This window comes from Narcine bancroftii, chromosome 1 (assembly GCF_036971445.1).
Source record: "Narcine bancroftii isolate sNarBan1 chromosome 1, sNarBan1.hap1, whole genome shotgun sequence".
Lineage (NCBI taxonomy): Eukaryota > Metazoa > Chordata > Chondrichthyes > Torpediniformes > Narcinidae > Narcine > Narcine bancroftii.
Window position 1 is genome coordinate 259,584,736 of NC_091469.1, and position 16,600 is coordinate 259,601,335.

The 16,600-nt window shown below is 42.0% G+C and overlaps 1 protein-coding gene across 10 annotated transcripts in view; it reads left to right on the forward strand.

Moving 5' to 3' along the window:
* LOC138742262 (N-acetyl-beta-glucosaminyl-glycoprotein 4-beta-N-acetylgalactosaminyltransferase 1-like) overlaps positions 1-16,600 on the forward strand; it is a 710,446-nt gene that overhangs the window by 664,553 nt on the left and 29,293 nt on the right. For all 10 annotated transcript variants that reach the window (XR_011344024.1, XM_069896414.1, XM_069896402.1 and 7 more), the window contains 2 exons: positions 5,938-6,091; positions 9,949-10,075. Coding sequence is in view for 9 of the 10 variants with exons in the window: in XM_069896414.1 (XP_069752515.1) it covers positions 5,938-6,091; positions 9,949-10,075 (281 nt within the window). In the remaining variant the exon portion in view is untranslated. The remainder of the gene's footprint in view (positions 1-5,937; positions 6,092-9,948; positions 10,076-16,600) is intronic.

The window sequence follows — 16,600 nt, forward strand, 5'->3', positions numbered from 1 at the left end:
AAACATCTCTATATACTCTGTCACAATACTTTATATATATCTATATATATAGATATATATATATATATATATCTATATATATAGATATATATAGATATATATATCTATATATATATATATAGATATATATATAGATATATGTGTGTGGGTGTTTTAATATGTGTGTGCATACATATAAAACATACATTCATACAAACACACCATAATAGTCAAATTTTGTAGACCAGTTTTTGGAAGGGGTCAACTATTACATGCATGCTACTTTTGATCACGATAAATACCTGTGTCATTTAAGGTGTCAGGAGCTTAATGAGCAGCTGATCAGGTGGTAAATCCACATTCAGGCATCAGGAGCTCGGATGGGTGGACGGGTGGCTGAGGCCGGGTGCTAAGTCTGCATTTGGGGCGTCATTAGCTTGATGGTCAGGCAGGCAGTGGGATTGAGCGGTATGTCTGCATTCAGGGCATCGTGAGCTCAGAGAGATGGGCAGTGGGGCCTAGGAGAGAGTCTGCGGTCGGAGCATCAGGTGCTCCGGCGGGTGAGTGGCATGGGCCTTGGCGAGAGCCTGCAGTCGAGGCATTGGGAGCTCTGGCAGCCAGGACCAAAAATAGAGGGGAGAGGGGTTGTCGACCTTTACTCGCGATATATGGAAAATATCAAATTTTTGGGTCAAAAATAGGAGCGGGGTCGACTTTTACATGGTATCGACTTTTATGGTACTTCTTTTAGGTAAAGAAACCAAAGTTGTATGCGGTATTGCAAGGATGGTCTCTCCAAGTCCTTAATTATAGGAAAGCATTATTACTTAAATTCTGTAGTATGAACCACACTACTCATTAAAAATCTTTATTAATCATGAAGTTTTCTTTGGTTGTTTACATTTACATATATGTATTTCTTCTATCTCAAATGAGCAGTTACTTAATCGAGAGTTATGACTGCCACCAATTAAAGTCTTATTCTGAAGCTGATTCAGCGCCCCTTGTCAATTTTAACTCTGGACAAAGGGACAGATATGTGAAGTTTTAAATGTAAACTAAGATGACCTGTATAGCACTCAAATCTGGGAAGAGGACAACATACCAGGGGACCTCAGAGACCAAAATCAGTCAGGGGATTCCCTGCGGTCAGCACAGGAAGAGTCATTGCTCGGGTTCTCCTTCCCTCCTCTGACTGTTTCCAGTGGCTCAGCAAAATCATTTTCCAATTTGACTCTCCACAGAAACTCTGCACCATGATTCTCAATCTGCTGCATAATGGTACACAAAGTGTGATTTTATCCAACAGACCCATTACAGACCCAATCTCAGTGCAGATTTGGGCCTTGTACTGGAATGGAGCTAATCTACAGGATGCATGGGGAACTGTTCAAACTATGTTCTTGTAATTCCGGAACCAAAATCACTCTCATTTCTATCATCAAGCTGCATCAGAGTGAATATTCATGGCAAATGTGGCGGCTGGCCACCAAGTCACTGACTCGTTAACTAGAGAATGGGTCCGACACTAAGCATCCATGAAACTAAGGTCCATACCAACCAGTCCCCTCTGCAAATTCTCCTGTCTGGCAATAAAGTTGCACGACAGAACCCTTAGAACCAAGGACCAATTTCCATATCTCAATGAAGGGAGAAATCAATTATGAAATTCACTATCATCTCCAGTGTACTCTCACCTCAGAACACATGACTGGAGTGGAAACAATTTAACCGCAAAGAGGGAGACTGAATTGCTTGTAATTGCAAACCAAGATTGTTTGTTTAATTTCATTCATAGGGTATGGACAGCTTTCCACACTCTTGCAGAGTGTTGCAGAGTTTCTCCTATCTATTTCTAAAATTTCATCTTGAATCATTTTTTCAATCATTGAACTATTGTTCTAAATCTGAAACACAACTTTGAGACATGTCAGTGCACAAAAATTATTTAATTTTATTTCTTTTTATCTTGAAGGAAGAGATCTATGAACTCATATTGTTCACTTAGGTTTTGATTTGTTATGTATCATTTTAGATATGAAGAATAGTTGTCTCTGTTCCATGATAAGCAAACATTGAGCAATATATTGAGGTCCCACATTGCTCTCTCTAGCCACTTTCAGGTGGCCAGAATACCCGACTGTAAAGCCGCGGCTTTACAATGCGGCTGTCGGGTTAGCACTTACCTAACACTCCTCCTGTAGGTATATTCTCCGGCTTGGAGAATCTCCCGTTGCACCTGAAAGCAGCAGTGGGACTATGGCCACAGTCCACAGAAGCTGGCGTTCGCTCGGACACAGCTCTCCTTCAGCCGGCACATTCAGGTGACAGAAAGACACGTCTTTTCCGGGGCCATCTGAACGTCCCAGCTGCACTCCTCCGACTGCATCTGCTGACACATTATCTGCATCTGAGCACCTGAAAGCAGCTTCTATTACCACTTGAATGTAATTTATAGATTTCTACTTATGGGTTTATGCTGTAATAGAATGTTTTTAAATCATTGGACTTCTTCTCATGTACAAAATATACATCTGCAAAAATGCCTTCAAATTGTTAATGATTCGGTCTTGCAGGAGCACCTTCTATCTGTATCAATATCCTTTTAGGTTCTCTTCAAGAAAATTATGTGTCATTACAGTTTGACTGGTAGCTGCTAGTGCTGGGTTAGTTTGTCAAATTCCTTTTATGTCCACATTCTGGAAACCATCCACGTAGCCAGAACTGTGATTGACTGGAACTTGTTCGGTTTTTCTTTTGGTTTGGAAAAGGGAGAGAAAGAGAAGTAAACGCACACATTATTTCAGATCAAGTTGTGGCGGAGGGCATGGGCGCTCATAAGAAATGTCAGAAAGCTACTTGCACAAATTGTGGAATGTAGTTTGAAGTAAGATCATGAAAAAAGCGGGTGGAAGGACAGCAAGTCAGTTCTGGACAAAAGCTAGATTTGATTGATGGGCAGGCCAATGCACAAAAAAAATTGTACCAAATGAAAAGAATTTATAAATTTCAATTACCAAGTAACCCCTTCTAATGTAGTAATGATTTCATTACATAGCAAATTAAATTCCAGGCCTGTAATGCTGGAATAGAGTTAACAGTATTTTTAGAACCATCCGCTTGTATAAAAAATAAGACAGTGTCATTTGGATTCCTATATCTTGATTCTGGGCCAGCGAACTTGATGGAATTGCACATGCAAGTGTAAGAAAATAATCAGCTCCCATCGATCCTCAGAAAGTAATACATTTAACATTCTGTGAACCCTCTGCTACCATCATCAAGGAAGAAGCTGGGGGGGCAAAAAAAAGACGTATTAATGATGCGTTCTATATTTTCTGGTTGCTAACAACAGAAGGTCTAATAATCTGCAGGAGGATTTTATTCAGTTGTGAGAATTATTTCACTTTTTCAGCAAATGTCAGCTTCAATATAATTTACTACAATTTTTCTCATGACTTCAGGTGTGGCCCTAAGTGCTTTTTAGCTAATCAAGTAGTTTTGAAGTTTAATCATTTTGCTGAAAGCAGAACAGGCAAGATCCTTCCAGTCACTGCAAGGGATTTTATGGTGAAAAGGGTGGCATGTTCAAATTTGAAAAGGCATTTTTAGGAAGGTAAGCCAATACATTGGAATATAGCCACAACTTCCAGGTTTGATCTTTTTTTAACCCGAGCTGTTCTACAACAGTCCGTTTCAGACAGAACAATAGAATAATATCTGGACTCAGTGTTTCATGGTAATTGTGGTTTTTAGAGAGATAGGGTGGGGGATTCAATTCTAGGTGTCTGTTGGAAATGTGCAAGTGAAGATTGGTGAAGGCTGCACCATGCTTGGTCTCTGTGACAGAGCTCACAAATGAGGAGTGGTCTTTGGAACATAAGAGTCAGGAGTAGGCCATCTGGCCTGTTGAACCTGACCCACCATCATGGCTGATCTGCCACCTACCTGCCTTTTCCCCATAATGGTTAATTTCCCAACTGCGTAAAAATCTATCTGTCTTGTATTTGCATTAAATATACAGAAAAAAAAAACCCTGTTAGCAGGAATTCAAGCTAACTACAACCTCAAGCATTCAGGAAAAGAAAATAAATAAACTAATAAACATTAAAATAAATAAGAAAAACATGTTTAAAATTGTGAATGTTCTGTACAGTACCACATAATCCTTTGGTGAAGGTGCAAGCAAATATTCCTCCAGCATAGTGTCTTGGTTGTACTTTGCTTATAGCAGCTGTTTGATTAAAGTTGCGTTTAAATAAAATGGCATCATCCAGGATGAAGATCTAGTTGATGCCGCTCACTTTTGGGGTGACTCTCTTGGGGTGTCTCCTTGTCCATAGAATCATAGAGCAATAGCACAGAAACAGGTCCTTTGACCCTTCTAGTCTTTGCTGAACTATTCCCGCTGACCTGCACCCCAACCATTGGCCTCCATACCTGTCCAAATTCTTCTCAAAAATTAAATCGTCCAAATTCATCACTTCAGCTGGAAGCTCGTTTCACTCTCCCACCAGTCTCTGTGTGAAGAAGTTCTCCCTAATGTTCTCTCAAAACCTTTCCCCTTTCACCCTTATCCCATGTCCTCTGGTTTGTATCTCACCTACCCTCAGTGGAAAAAGCCTCCCTGCATTTACTCTGTCTATCCTATCCCCCTTGTAATTTTAAATACCTCGATCAAATCTCCCTTCATTCTTCTACCCTCCAGGGAATAAAACCCTAACCTGTTTAACTTTTCCATCTAACTCAGTTCCTGAAGTCCAGGCAACATCCAAGTAAACTCTGCACTCTTTCAATCTCTATTCCTGCTGAGTAAGAGTCGCCCTGGTCAGAGGCTTTATCTGTAAGCTCAGGGAGGGGGTGGGTTCATTATTTATATTGATCCTGTAAGCTCAGGGAGGGGGGGGGGTTCATTATTTATATTGTTCCTGTAAGCTCAGGGAGGGGGGGGGGTTCATTATTTATATTGTTCCTGTAAGCTCAGGGAGGGGGGGGGGTTCATTATTTATATTGTTCCTGTAAGCTCAGGGAGGGGGGGGGTTCATTATTTATATTGTTCATCTTTTGGGGACTCCATGGAGCTTTAACCTGCAAATGCAGAGTTTACAGAGAATGTGATGGAAAATAAAGTAAAATACTTTAAGGTTTATATATTCATGCAAGTGAATTTTGTTCTGTGTAAGTACTGTATAGTATTTTTGTCTTTTAAACTGTTTTTTCTTAACGCATTTGTATTAGGTATTGTAAGAATGTGTCTCAAGCATCCGGAAAACTTGCTTATCTTGCATCTACCAATCCCCATGGGTGCTGTATACCAGGGTTTTAATATATTTGTATGCATCAGTGAGCTAATGCAAAGTATAGAATCTAATCCCCAAAGAAGGTTAACATCTGTGAGAAAAAAATGGATGACTAAAATAGGTTTTGCACTCCAATTTTATTTCTAAAGCGCAATCTATTTGTGTGGCCACCTGCATAATCTCAGGATGAACAGCATACTGCTGCCAATAGTCATTTTGAAATCTTATAAAGCAATTAGGAATCTGTGTATATCAAAGTGCTCCAATGGAATAAATGGCCAGATCATTTCTTTCAGGTAATTTTTTTTTCAGATAAATGTTGATCAGGACAAGTCCCCGGATGATTTACAAAGATCACTGTGGATCTTTCGGCAGGTTTACCATCTAATCTGAAAACAACACGTTTGATTGCCGTAGCGTTTTCTCATTGCTGCGGAGTATCAGCCTCAGTTTTGCACTCAGCTCTCTTGAGCCAACCTTGTGTCCACCATCACTGGTGCAAACTAATCTGTGGGATGACTGAGAAGCACACATCTCCTGATGCTGTAGCTGACCCTAATGAGTTCAATAACTTTTTTTCCAATTTAACTTTGGTTGTGTACCTTCTGTGCCTCGAGTTATTTTGAAAAGACATGACATTGCTTTCTTTCCCTTTTAGGAGGGTCATACAATTCTTTTCCTATGTGATCTTCACATCCACTTTCCCATTAATATTATTGACAACATCAGAAAGCACTGTACAGAAGGGAAACTGGCTTATGCCCCTATTGTGATGCGACTAGGCTGTGGCAGCTCTCCTAGTGAACCTGATGGTAAGTGATCTTTCTGGCAAGCAGCTCACCTTCCATCCTAAGACGGCATGGCAGCCTGCTGTCATCAAAGGTCTGGTAGTGGAAGCGGCCCTTAATTTCTGCAACTCAGCTATTTGTTTGAATGTTCATCTGTAATACTGGATAGATTAGGAGAGTTGACAATGCTGGAAATGTTTAGGAAACAAAAATAATCATCAGGATCTCTACAATTTTGTTTTTTGGATGAGTGTCCTTAATTACTTTTGTCAGTTACAACGATCCCATGACGTCCACGAAAAGGACAAATTTTTGGATCATTCTCCATTGGCTTTTAACTAGATCTACTACTTGATGTTAGCTTCAATTAAAAGCAAGTTCTGGTTCAATACTTGAATGTCTTTAGTTAGAGCCACATTTATTTTTAAATCTGCTGTGAGCCATGATCATCTTTGGTAGCAGAGAAATCCATGAGTGTGTTCTATTCAAATATTAATATTTGCACCGCTTCTTGCAAAAGAGTGTTGATCATAAATGATGTGACTAAAGCTGTTTGGGACTGATGAGCTTTCAAATCTGGTACTTTCCAATGCAGTTCTTATCCCAGCTGTCAAACTGTAATATGACACAGTTCAGTATGGAAGCAGATTTGCATGACAAGTGATGTATTACCCTGTTTTTTTCCTCATTGTTCCTTTAAATTCTTAGAAATCTTGGTATGTTTCATCCAATCTTTAAATTTATGGTTACCACTAAGGGAATAAATAGTTGTATTGGTTTATTTTCAAAGCATGAAATATTGATGAGGAAATTGGGTTAGAAGGTGCTTATCTGACTCCAGTATGTTTCGCGTACCAAGAAATAGTGAGGAAGCTCATCTCTCAAACAGTCCAGCGAGTCAACCCATACATTGTACTGTTTTTTCACTGCTAGACTGAGTGCAGTATTAGAGCTAGAGAGAGAGAGAGAGATATTGGTTGGAAAGGTGAACCAATAAGTAGGCCTTCATGGGACATCCAATCATACAAGACAACATTCCAGGTATCATTTTGCGCTGCTCTGTCGCACAAGTCGAAGTGAAGTGTAGAAGTCTGCTCTGATTGGAGTAAAAATACAGAAATTCTGGAAGAACTCAGCAGGTCTCACCGTGTCATTAAAGATAGATAACTAGTGTTTCAAGCCTGCTCCCTTTTTCGAGGTACCTGAAATGTCAGTTATTTATCTATGGTGCGAGACCTGCCAGAGTTCCTCCAGCATTTCTGTTTTTACTGTTACACAGGTTGACTGCTGAAGCACCGTCAGGACTTTGATAATTGGGTGCTTTGGTCCATAGGCTAAGGAGGAAGAAAAATTACACTGGACAACAAAGATTTTGCTTCCTGAACCCTATTGGATATATTTTCATAATCATGAAAATTACCTTAAAAATTTCCTATCACGTCCCGTTATTTAGATACAACCTATTTTTATGATTTCTTAAGTCTACTGGTATAATGCCCACAAAGCAAGCTGTTTTGGTCAGTCCAAGCATGGCCTGGGCAGACGCTCAGTGCCACGTTCAAAGATCTGCTAGTGAAGCTGAAGAAAATATCATGGAAGGCATTTTCTGCGTTCGCGTTTGGATTTCCACCCTGCTGATCTTGGTGCAGTCAGAGACAAGCATGGGGAAAAGTTTCACCAGGACATTGCAGCCATGGAAAAGCAGTATCAGGGCGATTGGGATCCATCCATGCTGACTGACTCTGAACACGAAGCATCAGATGCTGAGTTCAAATGAAAATTAGCAGCAAAACACTTTCAGGTCAGTTGAATGAACTCAATATTATGCGATTAAATATGGTAAATTCAATTAAAGTTAGTTTAATGTTTCTCCAACTTACTGCATAATAATACAGCAAATCTGAAATTATCTTTGTGTTCAGTTTGAAGTGGCCTATCATAATCCTCAATTTTTATTTCAGGAAGCAAACCTTTTGAGAAAAAGTTGTTGTCCTGTGATTGAAAACACACTGTTAATCCTGATTTTTAAAAAAAAACAGACAGTGGATCTGAATTTAAATGTGTGGAGCCAGGACTAAATTCAATGCTGCAATGATAAACACTGCAAAAAGGAAAAGATTTGCATTAAATGCTTAGGTAGAAAGGATGTTTGCGAGAATAAAGAAATGGTAGAGAAAAGAAACAAAAGATTTTGCCTGTGGTCTACAAACCCTAATGTAAGCTTGAGGTCCTTGCCCACATCATCTGTCTGAACACTTTTGTATTGAATTCTACAATTTCTGGTAACTTGCCTTTCACTGCTTGAATTAAAACAGGACATTTTGTCCAAGATTAGTCAAATTTATTCATCTGTTATATTCTATTTCCTTTTTCCACAGGTGTGCATTAACAACATTCATAAGTTTCTAATCTGTAACAATTCTAACCTGCACTTTATAGCATTTGCATGTCCCTTTGTTTTTCTCTAACTACCCTCTTTAATTTAACAGCCAGATGGCTTTGTATGCGGTGCATCACCATGGCAATCCAATTTGAAATAATCTTGGTTTTATCCATTCTGCTCTGACCATCTCTGCAACTTTAACTGGTTTTCTTCAACCAAAAATGTTCATTCTTCCCAAAGATGCTGCCTGCAATCAATATTTTATACTTGTATTAAATATCTTGTATCTGTCCATGAAAGAAATAGAATGCCTCCTGGAAACACTGGAGAACAATGGCTGTAGGAAAAAAGTGTTGAAAGCAAGTTGTATTAGTGGGCAGGGAGTCCAAATGTACTATCTTCGTTTGCTGAACAAAGCTTGGATGTCGTGTGGATTTTGAGTAAAGGCTTCAAAGAGGGAAATAAACCAACCAAATTAATGTGTGAACACGTCAGGTGATATATAATATGGAAAAATGGGAGTTCATCCACTTTGGTAGATAAAATAGAAAGTTAATCACCAAGCAGAGCAAAAAATATTATCCAGCCTTGCTCCAAAATTTGAAAAACAAGGTTACAGATACTTTGCACTAATTATATGCACCCTATGCTCTCTTTCTCTATGGACATACTTGGGTCAAGCGGAGTACACCAAAAGGTTGTCCAATGTGAGGAGAATAACTAGATGGACATATATTCACAAGAGTTCAGGATGAGATATGATTTAATTGAAATGCTATATTTGTACTTGGCTTTACAGGGTAAGTGCAGGGATGCCATTTCACCTGACTGGATATCTAAAAGTACGAGTCTCTGCTTCAGAATAGAAAGTTGGAAGTTCTTCACTGGAGTATAATAAATCTATGGAATTTTCTACCTTACAGGAACTGTACAGGCTCAATTATTGAGCACATTTCAAAGCAGCTTGATAAATTTCTGAATTTTAAAGGAACTGAGGATCAGTTATGATCTATTGAATGTGGAGCAGCCAGAAAGGGGGCGGTGGGGGGGTCACATAGCTTACTGCTTGTTTATTTTGATCTTATTACAAAACTCACGTGAAGCATCATTATGGGCACTATCTAGAAGTAATGCTACAAGTAAAATTTTACCCGCCAACACATTTAAAATTGCATGAAAAGCAAATAGATAATTCACATTCAGCTTTGTTGCTATCATGTCACCGGGGGTTCAGCTCAATACTGATGAGCTTTTGCCAGTAAAGCGTGAATTGCTGTAGGCCACTGGTTCACAACTTTTTTCTTTCCACTCACATACCACTTTAAGTATTCCCTATGCCATCGGTGCTCTGTATTGCTTAAGGTGGTATGTGAGTGGGAAGGGACTGTTGAGAACCACTGCTGTAGGGTCTGTGCGGTGGTTATAATTAGTCCATAGCTTTTTACAGGATTTACATCCAAAAAAGTGAACACTTTTCTATTTTTAATGCATTCTCAAGGGTATTGGGAAGTGAATGGATTTGGTCTGTTTGGAATCTTTAAAAGCGATTTTGACAAGATTGGAGGAATGAACACAGAGGAATTCCGGGATCGTTGGGGTGGAGAAGATTGGGAGCTACTGGACAGGTATGTCAATAAGATAAATTAATTTATTGATCTGTGCTATTCCAATTTTTTTGAAAAAAAAACTTTATTCACAATAAATTATTTACAAAAACCAGAGAACCGTTCATGTGCCAGTCATATCTATGCATTCTCATCAATGTACATCGTTACAACCACTGTGGCACCTTGTTGTTTCTACACGTGGTCATTAGACATGCCTTGTCTATAAAAATATTATTTACAAACAAGAAAACCACTCAAGTCTTTTTAGACGCAATATCAGTCATATTTATACATTCTCATCAATATACATTGTTACATTTGTTGTAAATCACAAAATCCTGTAGACACTGTGGTTGAAATAAAAATCCCCACTGACCTTCCCCTCTCTGAGATGAGCACTCGGTCCTCAGTAGAGGACTCACCTTCATCCCCCTCTGCCCATACCTCAATGAGTTCCACGCACATCAAAATACCGGACTCTTCTTCTGTCATCTCTGCCTCCGGGCTCAATTCCATGGCCGTGACTCTCCACCCCTCCCCACCACCCCAGACCCTTTCTCCTTCTTCAAGGCTTCTTCCTCTTCCGGGACACCTCGTCCCGCTCTGGACCTTTTGTTTCCAACTGCCACTGAAAAATCAACCATCTCAACTCCTCTCGTATTCCAACTTCACCTCCTCAGAACGCTCTGCCCTCCACTCTCCACAACAATCCCAACCTCACCATCAAACCTGCAGACAAGGGCAGTGCAGTTGTGGTCTGGCGCATTGACCTCTACCTTGCTGAGACCAGTCGACAGCTCTCAGATACCTCCTCCTATTGTTCCCCTCTCATGGGACCCCACCACCACACATCAAGCCACTGTCTCCAACATTATCTCCAACCTCATCACCTCCCCTCCACTGCCACTAACCTCATTTTCTCCCACCCATTGTATCTGCCTGCTCCACTGAACTAGTTTAATCTTACGTTGACTCTATCTTTTCTCTCCAGTCCAATCCCTCCCCACCTACATCCGCAACACCTCAGATGCCCTCCATCTCCTCAGTGACTTCTGATTCCCCAAACCGGACACCTCATCTTCCCGATGAATATCCAATCTCTTTATACCTCTGTCCCCCACACAGAGGGTCTGAAAGCACTTTGTTTCTTTCTGGACCAAAAACCTGACAGGTCTCCCTCTACCATCATCCTCCTCCACCTGGCAGAACTTGTCCATGCTCTAAACAACTTCTCCTTTAACTCTTTTCACTTCCACCAAATTAAAGGCATAACTATGGGTACCTGCATGGGTCCCAACTAGACTTGCCTGTTTGTGGGCTTTGTAGAGCAATCCATGCTGCAAACCTACACGTACAAGACCCTTCAACTCTTTCTCCGGTATATTGACGACTACATCAGGCTGCCTCATGCACCCACAAAGCCTGTCAACTTCATTCACTTCACGGACAACTTCCACCCCAATCTCAAACTCACCTGGTCCACCTCCTACATCACTCTCTCCTTCCTGATCTTGGGAGACAATCTGGCCACCGACATACTACAAACCCTCCAACTCCCACAAATACCTGGATTATACTTCCTCACACCCTGCCCCCTGCAAGGATTCAATCCCCTTCTCTCAATTTCTCTGTCTCCACTGCATCTGTTCCCAAGATGAGGTCTTCCAGTCCAGATCTTCCTAAATGTCTGCCTTCTTCCACAAACATGGCTTCCCCTCCACCACTATCAACTCAGCCCTCACCCACATCTCCTCCATTTCCCGCTCATCTGCCCTGGCCTCCTCTGCCCCCAGATGCAACAAACATAGAATCCCCCTCATCCTCACCCAGCACCCCACCAGCCTCCGCATCCAACACATTATCCGCCAGAATTTCTGGCACTTGTACAGGATCCCACCACTAGACATGTTTTTCCTTCTCCTCCATTCTTGGCCTTCCACAGGGGCCACTCCTTCTATGATTCCCTCATGCACTCATCCCTCCTCAGCCATCACACCTTCCGGTGTCTTCAGGAGTTGCAACACTTGTGCGCACACCTCCTCCCTCACCACGTTCCAGGGCCCCAAACAAGCCTTTCATGTGAAGCAACACTGTACATCCAGAGGACTTATTTACTGCATCTGGTGCTCCCTTTGTGACATTCTCTACATCAGAGAGATCAGTTGCAGTTTGGGAATCGCTTCACTCAGCACCTCCGCTCTGTTTGAGACCACAGCGACATCCCAGTGGCCAACCATTTCAATTCTGAGTCACTCCTGCGCTCACATGTCTGTCCTTGGTCTTGTGTACTATCCCGCCCAGACCATCTGCAAACTGGAGGAGCACCACCTTATTTTCTCTCTGGGCATTCTCCAGCTAGACTTTACTGCCTTCCACTAAACCTGGTTGCCTTTTCTTTCCCCTCCCCCTTTCCGGTCTTCCCCATTCCTCCAGCCATCCCTCCCTCCCTCCTTTCTCCCCCTATCATCTCCTTTCCCCCCCTCCTTCTTTTGTTCAGACACTTGCAGGCATTTTCTCACACATGGATGAAGGGGCTCAAGCCCGAAACATCGGTTATGTATTATTATTATTACCTTTGCTACACTGTTTGTCTGTCTGAGCTTCTCTAGCATTGTCTTTTTTGTTACATTTGTTCTATGGTATTTTGAATCACCCAAAACAAATCCAAGCTCATAATTAAATTGGAAAGCAAACATGGAATTCTCTAAACCAGTGGCTTTCAAACTGACCCCAAACTCACATTCCACCTTAAGTCATTCCTCTGCCATCAGTGCTCTGTGATTATTAAGGGATGGCTTAAGGTGGTATGTGAGTGGGAAGGGAAGGTTGAGAATCACTGCTTTAGACCCAATTTTGCTTGAGAAAAATTGCCATTGGCCCATTTCCTTTGGGATTAGGAAACCGTGCACATAATGAGTCCATTAGGGACGATTGAAACAGTGGCTTTCAAACTTTTTCTTTCCACCCACATGCCACCTTAAGCCATCCCTTACTAATCACAGAGCACTGATGGCATAGGGATGGCTTAAGGTGGAATGCAAGTTCAGGGGGGCAGTTTGAAAGCCACTGTTCTAGCCCATCTTGCATGGGCACATAATTGATAATGAGAGACAATTTCACAGCCAATCTCTGTAAAGTGACCAGGAGACCTACTCATCATTTGGTGTCGGAAAATAAGAGGTAGTGATGGAGAGAGTAAGAGGCCCCAGAAATTACTTCATGTATTTGGGCATTAAAACAGCATGGTGGATCCCTCTAAGAAAGTTGCATGTGTTAAGATTGTGATTATTCATGTCAGCACAGTTTTTATTTCCCTTTTGAGGTGCTTGTGCAGTTTTCAGATAATAGCACAAAAGGATGTGCAAGAAAGCTACTGAGCTCCAGCGGGGCTTCAGCCTTACAAATCCATCTGGGAGATCTCTCTAAGCACATTAGTACAGGCACTGACCGTCTATCTTCTTTGGCTTGGCTTCGTGGACGAAGATTTATGGAGGGGTAAAGTCCACGTCAACTGCAGGCTCATTTGTGGCTGACAAGTCCGATGTGGGACAGGCAGGCATGGTTGCAGCGGTTGCAAGGGAAAATTGGTGGGTTGGGGTTGGGTGTTGGGTTTTTCCTCTTTTGTCTTTTGACAGTGAGGTGGGCTCTGCGGTCTTCTTCAAAGGAGGTTGCTGCCCGCCGAACTGTGAGGCGCCAAGATGCACGGTTTGAGGCGATATCAGCCCACTGGCGGTGGTCAATGTGGCAGGCACCAAGAGCTTTCTTTAGGCAGTCCTTGTACCTCTTCTTTGGTTCACCTCTGTCTCGGTGGCCAGTGGAGAGCTCGCCATAGAACACAATCTTGGGAAGGCGATGGTCCTCCATTCTGGAGACGTGACCTACCCAGCGCAGTTTGATCTTCAGCAGCGTGGATTCGATGCTGTCGGCCTCTGCCATCTCGAGTACTTCGATGTTGGAGATGAAGTCGCTCCAATGAATGTTGAGGATGGGGAGCGTCTATACAATCTAGTTAAATACCTCCACCTCTTCCACCTGCTGTGAGAGCTGAAGGAAAAATCAGAGACAGCCCTTGTCCAAGGCCAACTGTTTTCCCCATATGCACTAATCCCATTGGCTTGCATTAGACACATTTCCTTCTAAGCCTTGCCTGTTTAAATGCTTCATAAATTTGATCCCACCAAATATTAATCACTGATAAAAGAAACTTTTGCCTCAGTTTTGCCATGGATCCCATGTGATATTACCTTCCAGAAAAGCCTTCTGTGCGGAAACTTATCGCATGCCTCGCTGAAATCCAGGTATACTGTATGTCCACAGCTCTGCCCTTGACAACCTTCTTGTCACATCTTCAAAAAACTCATTTATATTTGTGAGACCTCCCAGTTACCAACCATGCTAACTATACCCAATTACCCCTTGTCCAGCCAAGTGCATCCACATCTTCTCCCTCAGAATGCTCTTGAGTTACTTACCAACCACAAATGCTAGGCTCAATGGCGTGCAGTTCTCAGGATTTTCCTTTCATCCTTTCTTGAATCGAGGCACAACATTTGTCACCATCCAGTCATCTGGCACCTCACCTGTACTTAATAACAACTTATGAATCTCCAGCTTCCTATAGTGTCATTGGATAAATGTGATCAGGCCCAGGAGTTTGTCTACCTTAAAACACATCCAGACCTTTAGCATCTCCTTTATTGTAATATAAACTTATCTCAAGATTGACTACCCAAAGTTCCCCAATCCTCAGGTCTTTCTCCACAGTAAAAACAGAGAAGTACTTGCTGAGGATCTTGCCCATCACCTGTGGTTCCACAGAGAGGTGATCACATAGATTCCAGAGGGGTCTTACTTTATCTCTGGTTACTTTTTGTTAAGCTTGCTCTTTAGTTCCCAAAACTTCTCTAGGTATACACTTGATCCAAGCTGCTTATTCCTGCCCTTGAAGAGCGCCTGAATTTCCCTCATCATCCAGGATTCCCTACGCTTGCATGTTTGACCCTTCATTTCCAACAGAAGCATGCATGTCCTGGGATTTTGCCAACACACTTAAAAACATCCCATTTTCTCAAGGTTCCTCTTCCTTCAAATAACCTTTTCCATTCAACACAAGCTCGTTCCTTTCTTGCATCTTCAATGTCAATTCTGAATTTTAAATCATGATCCTGCCCTATCTTTCTCCATAACTATCAGAAACCTAATATACAATCCCTTATCCGGACATCTAAAATCCGGCAAGTGGGGAGAGAGACCGGCAGGTGAGGGGTGGGGGGTGGTGAGACCGGCAGCACGAGTGGCAGGGGGTGGGGGTGGATACGGGAGCACAATTCGGGTGGGCTTAAATCTGGCTTTCCGAAATCCGGAACACCGTCCCCCAAGGGTTCCAGATAAAGGATTTTGAACCTGTCAAACAATGGTTCCTGCTCCCCAAAGGCTCATCCGCTCGCTTTTCCCAAGACTAGATCAAACATTGCATCTCCCTTTTTAAACCTTCTACATATTGCCTGTGGAATATTACTTTTACTTTTGTACTTTATTGATTTTATTTCTCTCTGCACTGCAGTTTGAGTACATTTCTTTATTTGTTTACATGTATATGCTGTGTACATTGTTTTTGCCCTAATTCTGCCATGCCCGCTGGAAAAAGCAATCTCAGGGTTGCATGTAATGTCATGTTTGTACTCTGACAATAAATTTAATTTCGGCATATGGCATGGTAACAGGGCATTTCAGCCCACGAGTCTGTGCCGCCCATTTTACACCCCCAGTATGTTTTGAATGGTGGGAGGAAACCGGAGCCCTCGGGGAAAACGCACGCAAGTACAGGGACAATATACAAACTCCTTATAGACCACATGGGATTCAAACCCAAATCCCAATCACTGGCGTTGTGTTAACCACTACACCAACCGTGCCACCCTGAAATCTGGATCTGAAACTTTCCTGAATACATTTGATACATTTCACACTAAACCTTTCACACTCCATACTTAGAAAGTTAAAATCCTCTTTCACAACAGCCTTATGTGACTTGTATCTGGCAGAAATCTCCTGGCAAATTTGCACCTCTAATTTCCATTGACTATTTAGGGGCTTGTAGTACATACCCAACAAGGTGATCATGTCTTTCTCGTTCCTCAGCTCCACCCATATAGCCTCAAGTGCTGACCTGTTTGTGATGTCTCCTCTAACCATTACTGTGATGTCCTTCTTAGCCAATAATACAACACTCCCTCTTATCCCTACCTATGTCTTTCACCAAGCCACTGTACCCTGAAATGTTGAGCTGCCAGTCCTGTCCCTCTCTCTTAACCAGCTTTCTGTCAAGCGTCCCAGTCAAACGTGTTCATCTGCCTGAACCATCAAGCTTCTAGCATTAAAATTAATGCAATTTAAACCAACTGTTCTTCCTCATTCCCTGCCTATCCTTCCCAATAAACTTTTTCTCATCACCCTCCATACCAACTTCTAACCTCCCGCCTGTCTCTCTGTCCTGCATAGGAACCTACCTTCCACTAATCAAATTTAAACCTACCCTTGTCA